This window comes from Crocuta crocuta, unplaced genomic scaffold (assembly GCF_008692635.1).
Source record: "Crocuta crocuta isolate KB4526 unplaced genomic scaffold, BGI_CrCroc_1.0 scaffold546, whole genome shotgun sequence".
Classification (NCBI taxonomy): domain Eukaryota; kingdom Metazoa; phylum Chordata; class Mammalia; order Carnivora; family Hyaenidae; genus Crocuta; species Crocuta crocuta.
Window position 1 is genome coordinate 2,230,262 of NW_027527441.1, and position 10,584 is coordinate 2,240,845.

Sequence of the window (10,584 nt, forward strand, 5' to 3'; positions counted from 1 at the left end):
TTAAAATATGCTAGTAAGTCTAAATAAATATGGAATGTGAAAAAAATTACAATATCAATCATTTTGTGTGTGTTTTCAAAACCCACACTGGGAGCTGGCACTCCCAGTTAAAGATAGCATATTAAAAGCCACCATTGGGGGCGCCTGGGTGGCTCAGTCGGTGGTTAAGCATCTGACTTTGGTTCAGGTCATGATCTCACGGTTCGTGGGTTCGAGCCCCGCGTTGGGCTCTGTGCTGACAGCTAGCTCAGAGCATGGAGTAATACAGATTCGGTATCTCCCTCTCTCTGACCCTCCCCTGCTGACGCTGTCTCTCTCTCTCTCTCTCTCTCTCTCTCTCAGAAATTAATTTAAAAAAATAAAAAATTAAAAAAAAAGCCACCACTGGATTCTGCTTCTTCCTGAAACCCCACAAAAAGTGACAGTCAGCAGATTTTTTTTTTCCAAACATAAAACCCACCAAAATGAAAAGAACGGTAAGTATTTCAGCAGCAACAAAAGGCTGGATGCTGCAAACAGGAGGCAAGTCAGTTGGGGAATATTGGTGATGGATCTGATTTACAGCACAGAGCTACTGGCAACACTGGCTAGCTCTCGAGGTAAGCCAGAAGAAGGACGAAACCCACAGACTGCGCTGGAAATCTTTTAAGGTAAACTCCACCCATCTGTCACTGCACATCAGGCAACTGCGCTTCCCCTCCTCCAGCATGAGACTGGAGGCTTATTCTCTGAAGAAATAAAACAAAGGGTCTCATGCTGGGATCATACTGAAAACAGGATACCCAGGAAACTGGGCTTCCAGGAGCAAAAAGAGTTCCCAGAATGAGAATAAGAGGAGATCCCATGGTAATGGCTCTACACTGGCGCAGAGAGCAACCAGTCCAGGTGAGGATAAGTCAGAAAAGTCCAGAAAAGGCTTATGGGGGCGAAAAAATGTCACTGAGAAAATAATTGATATATTTGCCAAGAGGAGGTTTAGGCAATTAGGGGAAAGTGTGGGGCTGAATTAGTGAGACATCTGCTGAAAATTAAATGAACAATAATTATTAACTGAAGGGAAAACAAAGTTATGCAAGAAAAGTAGAAAATGGTTCAACTGAATAACAATTATATTCACACTGACTACTTATAAACAAAATTATGATATAACTCTTTCAGACAAATGCATATAGGTGTGCCTGGGTGGCTCAGTTGGTTAAGTTTTTTAAGTTTATTGGGGCACCTGGGTGGCTTAGTCGGTTAAGCGTCCGACTTTCGCTTAGGTCATGATCTCGCGGTTCGTGGGTTCGAGCCCCGCGTCGGACTCTGTGCTGACTGCCAGCTCAGAGCCTGGAGCCTGTTTCAGAGTCTGTGTCTCCCTCTCTCTCTAACCCTCCCCTGCTCACGCTGTCTTTGTCTCTCCTAGAAATAAATAAAAAGCATTAAAAAAATTTTTTAAAAAAAGTTTTTTAAGTTTATTATTTTTTTAAGGTTTTTATTTTTTTTAAGTTTATTATTTATTTTGACAGAGAGAGACAGCATGCGTGGGAGAGGGACAGAAAGGGAGGGAGGGTAAGAATCCCAAGCAGATCCTACACTCCCAACATAGAGCCGGATGCGAGGCTCAAACTCATGAAACTGTGAGATCCATCGTGACCTGAATCAAAACCAAGAGTAGGAGACTTAACCAACTGAGCCACCCAGGTGCCCCGCAGATGACTCTTGATTTCGGCTTAAGTGATGATCTCAGTTTGTGGGTTCGAGCCCTACATCGGGCTCTTACTGATAGCACAGAGCCTGCTTGCATTTCTCTCTCTTCTCTCTCTCTCTGCCCCTCTCTTCTCCAAAATAAACAAATTAAAAAAAAAAAAAGACAAATGCATAGAGGGATGTTTATCTAGATCTTGGTGGAGGAATGGAATAAAGAGAAAACCCTCAATGTTCATAGTGAGAAATCAATAGGTAATGTCGAAAACTGAAAACTCAAAAAACAGCAATATAAACATATTATTGAGAGAGATAAGATGAAGAAATACATTTCAATATATTTGGTTCCAGGAAGTAGGGAACCAGGACATGGAGCAAGGGTAAAGAGGGAAGACCCAGATGGAGAGCTATAGGCAGAGGGTTGCTACTGTTATACAAGTATTGCAGAGAACATCTTTTTAATTTTTAATGTTTATTTATTTTTGAGAGATAGAAAGAGAGCATGAGCAGGGGAGGGGCAGAGAGACAGGGAGACACAGAATCTGAAGCCGGCTCCAGGCTCTGAGCTGTCAGCACAGAGCCCAACCCAGGGCTTGAACCCACCAGCTGCGAGATCATGACCGCAGCTGAAGTCAGATGCTCAACCAACTGAGCCACCCAGGTGCCCCAAACCTGGGGGGTTTTAATCCATCTCTCAAAAGCTGGTAAATAAAGATTCTAAAAATAAGGTTATAGAACATTTTAGAACGTTATATAGGAGGAAAGTAAAGCTAGAAATTTCCACTCCAAAACAGAGAGTAACTATTCTCTTCAAGCATGCGCAGGACATTTGCTAAAATTGGCTACAGAGGAAGCCACTAAAGGAAATCTCAACCAATTTCATAGACTGGACACTGAAAATTAATCCATATGGATTATTGAAAATTTGAGAAATGTAGATAGGGTACAGTACAAGATAAAAATTATCTGTCATTCCCCTCTGGCCAGAGATTACCTCTTTTAATATTCGGCATAGTTCCTTTCTGTCTTCTTCAAAATGTGTATTTATAGCTGCTCTTCTTTTCATTTTCTTCTTTTTTAAACAGGGACATTTGCCGCATATTCCTTTTGTATCTTGCTTTCTTTGCGAATAATGTCCTGGTTTATTTCTGCCATAAGAACACTAGCCTCTCTCTCTAGAGTTTATTTTCTTTCCAAAGTCAGGCTAATGGAGAGAGTATCTGCTCCTTGCTATAAAGGGCGGCTCTTAGAAGAGAGTGAATATTCACAGCGGTCAGATGTGTCCTGACCAGAAGGAAAGGGGCTACAGAATGCATTGGATAGAGAGGTGAAGGATGGCCTGAGAGTTGAAGCAAAAACCAGACTGTCACTCTACCCAAAGGACCTGCGTACCTCCCCCTTCCCCCCAATTCAGAACCAGCAGGAGCTCGGCGGAGGAAATCCTCACACCCCGCTGGTTGAGGCCAGAGAGGACAGGCCCACCCATCCCACGTGGGGGCCTGTGGGGGTGGGGAGGGTGCAAAATAGGGGCCCAGGAAGAGGCCGAAGGACAGGCACTGGGAGAACTGGGAGAATGGAGAATCAGAAGCGTAAGGTCAGAATCAACACGGAGCACCTCGAGTCTTCTGCCCGCCTGCTCTCACCGCACTCCCGTCGCTACCTAGTCACAAGTGTCTGTCCTCTGCTACTGGAGCCTTCGGGTGAAAATGCCGTTTAAGCCCGCAGCAGAGCCGGGCGGACGCGCCCAGGAGCGCTGGGCGTGGCGGGGCTTAGGGCGTGGTTGGAAGGAAGCCAGGTCCCGCTCCCTGTGCTTGGACTGGTGTCGGGAAAAGCCACGTGGTGCGGTGGCGGGCGTCCCCGGCTGCTCCGCCCGCGATGCGCGCACCTGGCGGATCCGGCTCCTGGGGAGCCACGCCGCCTAGGGGGCCAAGGGTCAGGGCTTGAGGATGCCTTCCTTCATGTAACTTCCACTGGGTGCCTGACACGCGGTAGGGCTCGCTGCGTTGTAACGGTTGCTATTCTTTAGGTCTGCGCCCTTGCTGCAGTGATTTGAGGCACAGGCTTTGGTTTAAAACAGTCATGGGCTTAAATCCATGCGCAAATCCCACTTATTAGCTACTTGGCTGCTGCAGGGTGGATTTACCACCACTCTAAACCTGTTTCCTCAACCGCAAAATGGAATTAATAATATACACTTCATGGGATTAAATTAGCTAATCTAGGTAAAGCACTTAGCATAGTGCCCAGCCCACAGTTAATGGTAGCGGTTGGAATTACCATTTAACACATGGTTGTTGGTTTTCCTTACCCCCCTTCTTCTCCCTCTTTTTCTTTTTTTTTAATTTTTTGTTTTATTTATTTCTGAGAGAGAGATTGAGAGAGAGAGAGAAAGCATGAGCAGGGGAGGGTCAGAGAGAGAGGGAGATACAGAATCTGAAACAGACTCCAGGCTCTGAGCTCTCAGCACAGAGCCTGATGCCAGGCTCGAACCCACAAACCGTGAGATCATGATCTGAGCCGAAGTTGGTCGCTTAACCCACTGAGCCATCCAGGCACACCTCCCTCTTTCTCTTATTTAAATATTTTTGGGGAAGGGAGGCATTTCTTTTGAGACTGTTTGGAGATCTATTGCTATTTTTCAGTAGCCTCATTTTACTATCTTAGTTCATCCCCATATCCTGTATCCATTCATGATTTCTAGTATTGAGAGAAGAGAGTTAAAGAAATAATAGAAATAAGTGAAGTAAAACATAGTTCATAGGTCCTTTGATAGATGTCTGTATCAACACAATGAAGGAAACAGACAAAAAAGAATTGGTCCAGAAGGCTTTTTAAAGGAAGTGATTCTTCAGCCTTATCTTGAAAATTACATGTTTGGAATCAGATAGCCTCTGCCATTTACTAGCTGTGGGTGAGTAAACTCATCTGGCCAAGCGATGAGTTTACTTCTCCTCATGTATTCAGTGAAGGTGATAACACCCACCTAAAAATTGGGTAGGATTAAACGAGCTGATAAATGTGAAAGCCCAAGGAATTGACAGGTAATAATAAATTATCAATAGGGGCGCCTGGGTGGCTTAGTCGGTTAAGTGTCCGACTTCAGCTCAGGTCATGATCTCGCGGTTCGTGTGTTCGAGCCCCGCGTCGGGCTCTGTGCTGACAGCCAGCTCAGAGCCTGGAGCCTGTTTCAGTATGTGACTCCCTCTCTCTCTGACCCTCCCCTGCTCACGCTGTCTCTCTCTCTCCTAGAAATAAATAAAAATATTAAATAAATAAATAAAGTATCTGTACTTTCTGCCTCTATTAGCTTCGTCCCCTCTCTTGTCCTACCTTCTCCATTACCTTCTCCCCACTAACTCTTTGTTCCAGCTTCCCTTCCCCTCTTATCCTTAGTTTGGTGTCATCTAGAAATATAATAAACCTCCTAAGTACAAAACATAAAGCCCCTTGAGTTGTGGATTGATCCCTAGTAATTTAATGGTCTTCATGAAAATGTTGATCCAGACAACTTCTATAATAACCCATAAACATCTGCCCATGATGTCTATAGCACTCTTTAAAACATATTTTTCCGGGGTGCCTGGGTGGCTTAGTCAGTCTGACTTTCACTTGGGTCATGATCTCACGGTTGGTGGGTTCAAGCCCCACATCAGGCTCTGTGCTGACTGCCAGCTCAGAGCCTGGAGCCTGTTTCAGAGTCTGTGACTCCCTCTCTCTCTGACCCTCCCCTGCTCATGCTGTCTCTCTCTCTCTCTCTCCTAGAAATAAAACATTGAAAAAATTTTTTTAAATAAATAAAAATAAAACATATTTTTCCAGGGGCGCCTAGATGGCTCAGTTGGTTAAGCGTCTGAACTCGGCTCAGGTCATGATCTCACGGTCCGTGGGTTCGAGCCCCGCATAGGGCTCTGTGCTGACAGCTAGATGGAGCCTGTTTCAGATTCTGTGTCTCCCTTTCTCTCTGCCCCTGTCTCATTCATGTTCTGTCTATCTCTGTCTCAAAAATAAATAAACTATAAAAAAAATAAAAATAAAACATTTTTCCAGCTTTTTGAGAAAAGTGAAAATGCAGGGTTGTAATGGAAACCTTACCAAAGATTGAGATCAAGTTCATCTACAACATCTTTCCAACCTACCAACCCTAAAGACTCTGTCACTTAAAATAAGGTTGGTCCAATAATCTGTGCTCTTTCACAATTTGACTTATGATAGATTTTTTTTTTACTTATGATTTTTTTTTCCTGGAACAACAAATTAAATTTTCAACTTCTCCAGGCCAAGCCTTTGTTTTAAATGATGAGGATTTCATTTCTTCATGTAAACTCCCATGCCAAGAATGCATTGAAAGGAATTGAGTTTGCTTCTCTAGAAGGAAAAGACTACGAGGGCTGAAATTAGTCTGTGACAGCAGCCTTTGATGAAACCTCCCCTTGAGCACTGAACTGACCTGACCCAGAGATCAAAGCCTCATCTACTACCCCTACGGGAACATGATCAATCCCGATTTCAGGGACAGTTACTAATGTCTTCTCATCTGAAACCAGGTCCTGCCTCTGTCCTGCAGACAGCTCTCCTGGAGCCTGCCATCTGCCTGGTTTTCACTAGCATCACCTGATGCCATTCATTCCCTCTCCCACCTCCGCCATCACACAGTGAACTAGGGCCTGGGGACAGCAACACCGTCCTTGCCTTCCAAGTGTTGACAATCTCGCGACTGACGAGGTGATTCCAGTAGAAAAGCAAGTCAAGGTAAACATCGCTAAAAGACAGCACAAATGAAGAGGCATGGGCATGAATTTCTTCCAGAGTCGGGGACCGTGGCGCTGGCCAGGAGCTGAGCTGGCGGAAATGGCCTGCTGATAGAAATCCACTGTGCCTCCTCCATGGTGTGGGGTCACTATCTAGAACAGTTAAGGACATGAATTTTGAGTCTGCCTGCCAGGTCTTGAAGCTCAGCTCAGCGCATAACTAGCATGCGGCCTGGGCAAATTCCTTGGCCCCTCTGAGCCTCAGTCTCCTTTTCTCTAACATGGGGACCATGATAATCCTCCGTATGTCACCGACCTGTGGGGAGGACAAACTGAGTTATGTGAAACACACGGTCTATAGTAAATGCTAATAAGGGCTAGGGATTGGTGTTATTTATGACACGATGCTCTTGATAAGAAATGGACAAGTGAGGTGCACCATCATGTCTGTGTAATTCGTTAATGCCGCCTGGGGAGAAGCGGGTGTGTTCAAGGCGCTCTCTGGGACGACTTGTATAATGTCATCTTCAAGCAAAATGCCTTGTAATTGGCGCAGCTCCGAAAATACACGTCTGCTGGGGCGTGCACACCAGGCGGGGCTGTGGTCCGTGTCTGGTCTGCAAACACCCGCGGGCGAGCCCACGCTGCGTGTCCACTCGGACCGCTGGGCGTGAGGCTGTGTCCGTGTGTGTCGCCGACACACACACACACACACACACGCACGCTAATATGAGCCCTGCTTCGACGTGCGTGTCATGGCTTANTTTACCATTCAGCATCACACAGGCAGCACGCCTATTTCGGGAAACCCAGAAACCGTTGTTTGGGAATAAAATGATGGGGTCTTTAGTCCTGAGGAGACAAGGCAGATGATGGTGATGATGGTGGTGGTGGTGCTGGCGGCGGCTATAGTGCCCGATTCCTGTGCTCCTTCTGCCCCAGCCATTGCGAAATCCTTTCTCCCCGAACACCCTAAGATCCAGGCTCCCCTCGGCAGTCGTGATCCTAATGCCCCTGCTTCCTAAGGCCTGTGGGTGCAAGGTGTCCCCTGGCCCGGGATAAAGGAGAGCCTNACTAGACTTTTGGTCGAGGTGTCCGGGCAGAAGACCAGGAAGGGAGTGGAAGGGGAACCCTTGGGACCAGCCCACCATCACAGTGGGAGAGAACGAGGAGGAAGAGGAGAGAGGGCGTCTTGCCCAGTTCTCTCTGCCTCAAGGACCCAGGATGAGTCTCAAAGGCTGGCTCTCCCCGGCTCTCCCGGGGAGCACAGGCTCCCACTTTGAGAAGGGCCGGCTGTCCAGAGAGTCCGAGACACACCTGCTAAGCCCCTCACTGCCAACCCCATGCCCTTCGTACGGTCACTTGACTCCAACAGCAACACAGATGGTCATTTCAGCCTCTGAGCCCCTGGGCCTGGCAGGATCCCTCATCCCTCTTCCTTCCTGCCCCTTCTTCAGCCCCCCAGCCGCCACCTTTCCCCCCCACACCCAGACACACGACCCCAGCGCTGCTGGACTCAGAAATCTTCATATTAGAGATGAGGTTTCATCAATAATTTCGGTACACTGATGGAAGGAGGGTGGTTTGTCTGTCATGCACGTAGATCGGCGCCTTCTTCCATGAGCGCACGCATCCAGCAAGTATTTTTCAAAAATGTGCACTTCCTCTTCGTTGCTAATCCCCGCTCACCCCGGCCCCCAACAGACACTCCCCATAGCACGCTTGACTCTGAGGCAGTGAGGGGCGCAGCACTGTGTTAAAGCAGCCCATCTCTCGGGCGCTGAGGAGACAGGCTTGGCATATGTCACAGCCCCAGCCGCTGCTTCCTGCTAATTCTCTCTGGATGGGCCCAAGGCCACCCCTCATTCCCATCCCTAGCTCCCTAGGCTCTCTGCCTGTAGCCCCGGGCAGATGAGACCCAGATTCGGGCTGGCAAGAGCTCTAGCAGTGGGCACGGCCGCCCAAATATCAAATGTGTGTGTGTGTGTGTGTGTGTGTGTGTGTGTGTTTGTGTACGTGCTTCGGGCGTGGGGGTGGAGCAGCTGGGCAGCTCCCTTTCCCCGTAAACAAGGACATGTGACTCTCCCACCTCCTTGCATGGCTGAGCCAAAGAGCAGAGAGGAGCTGTGGCAGCTTGAAGGAGAGAATAATCGTGGAGGCCCCCCAGAGAGGGCCAGGCTTACCTTCTCTCCCTTGAGGATCTTCTCCCCGGGGCCCAGCCCAGTTGGCAAGAAGGGAAGCAGCTGCTCGAGGCTCACTCAGGTGTGTCTCCCATCCGTTCCTCCTCCAGCAACAGCCACCTGGAGACGGACCCATCCTCACGGCAGCCGCCCCCGCAGCTGCCACGTGGTTTCTGCCACCTCTAAGATGTGCCCTGGGAACTGGCTCTGGGCGTCTATGACTTTTATGGCCCGCTTCTCCCGGAGTAGCTCCAGGTCTCCTGTTCGCACGAGAGGGGCCCTGGAGGAGATGCCGGCTGTTCAACATCCCTTCCTCAATGTCTTTGAGCTGGAGAGGCTCCTCTACACGGGCAAGACAGCCTGTAACCACGCCGATGAGGTCTGGCCAGGCCTCTACCTTGGAGACCAGTATGTACCTGGCAGCCCGGGGTCATAGCCGTGTGTGTGTGTGTGTGCGCGCGCGCGCGTGTGTTGGGGTGGGGGGGCAAGAAGGAAGGAGAAGGGTGGAAGGGAGGTACTGACTCCAGCTTGAGGACTGAGGGGCAGGGGTGCGTGGACAGAGAGTGGAGGATTATTAAGATACTCAACTCTGGACAGAAAGTCTCTGTTCATGTAATAATGTCATTGCTTTAGCATAATTAATTATTGAGTGCCAGTGCTACGAACCGGACATAATAGATGACTTCTCTCACCTTCCATCTATTGTGCTGTGATTCTGGGGGGGGAAAAAAAAAGGAGGCAGCCATTGGGGACCAGGAAGTGGGCAGTAAGATGAAGGTTGACCAGGCAAAGCCGAGAAGACGGGGGCCATGGAGAGAAGAGCATCACGGGAAGAGTAGTCCTCTCTTTCTCTCAAGGGCGTTACAATTTACAAGGAGTTTTTCACGTGAATTTTCTCTCTTAATCTTCACAACAGCCTTATGAGGTAGGTACCACTATCCCCAGGTTACAGATGAGGAAACTGAAGCTCAGAGACGTTGTGACTGGCCCAAGGTCACACGGGTCGTAAGTAGCAGAGCCAGGACTTGCAGGTTCAAGTTCAGTGCTCTTTCTACTTGAGGAATTTGCACTGGACAGGGCATTTGCCCCGAGATATAGCCATGGTGCCTGAGAGGTGTCTCCCACTAAGCTGAAGGGTGTGGGCCAGACAAACACCGGAAGGTGACCTCACAACACAGGGTAAACGTGGGCATGGAGTAACTGGTAACAGAGAGGAAGATTCTGGGTGTTGGAGTATAAAGTAACAGGGGAGCTGGGTGTGGGAGCAAGGGCCGGAATCACAGCACCTCAGGGTTACCAGCGAGGTTAAATGTGAGCTGGTCCAACTACTCACCTGATGTCCACATTCCCTCTGCCACATCCATGCCTACACACTGACCTCCTCCCGCTGCTTGAATGCCCCAGTGACGGGAAAATCACTCTCTTCCATGATGTTTCAATCTTTCTTCAGCGGGATTCCACGGTCGGGACAGACTTCCTTACACAGAGTACAGATCCAGTGAATTCTTCGCATACAGAAAGTCAAAGCCCGCCCAGTCTTTTGATATTTTATTACGGCTTTTATTATGGTGATTGCTCACCCTCCCTGTTAGTCTTCTCTCCTCCAGGCAGAACCTCCCCAGCGCTCTCAACCCTTGCTCAAGGGCAAGATTCCAGGTCATTGCCCATCTTAGTTCTCTCGCTCTGGGTCATCAGGAAGTAAGGCAGGGGCGTGGGACCAATGACATTGGCTAGGCAGCCGCCAGGGCGGGGAAGAGGGCTCCTCGCCCCAGGGCCTAGCTTCCCCACTCTCCCTTTAACCTCTACTCAATGCAGGGACATAGCCAACAACCGCCGAGAGCTCCGTCGCCTGGGCATCACCCACGTCCTCAATGCCTCGCACAGCAGGTGGCGAGGGACACCGGAGGCCTACGAGGGGCTGGGCATCCGCTACCTGGGTGTCGAGGCTCACGACTCGCCAGCCTTTGTAA

The 10,584-nt window shown here is 48.9% G+C and overlaps 2 protein-coding genes across 5 annotated transcripts in view; one reads left to right on the top strand and one right to left on the bottom strand.

Annotated features, from left to right (window-relative positions):
• The window catches only part of LOC144228768 (uncharacterized), a 616,547-nt gene extending 613,184 nt beyond the window's left edge, over positions 1–3,363 (bottom strand). For all 4 annotated transcript variants that reach the window (XR_013334260.1, XR_013334261.1, XR_013334262.1 and 1 more), the window contains exon 1: positions 2,681–3,363. Coding sequence is in view for 1 of the 4 variants with exons in the window: in XM_077760677.1 (XP_077616803.1) it covers positions 2,681–2,699 (19 nt within the window). In the remaining 3 variants the exon portion in view is untranslated. The remainder of the gene's footprint in view (positions 1–2,680) is intronic.
• A 5,167-nt stretch (positions 3,364–8,530) lies between these two features.
• DUSP26 (dual specificity phosphatase 26) overlaps positions 8,531–10,584 on the top strand; it is a 3,433-nt gene continuing 1,379 nt past the window's right edge. The window contains exons 1-2 of the mRNA XM_077760693.1: positions 8,531–9,022; positions 10,430–10,580. Coding sequence (XP_077616819.1) covers positions 8,532–9,022; positions 10,430–10,580 — 642 coding nt within the window. The 5' untranslated portion in view covers position 8,531. The remainder of the gene's footprint in view (positions 9,023–10,429; positions 10,581–10,584) is intronic.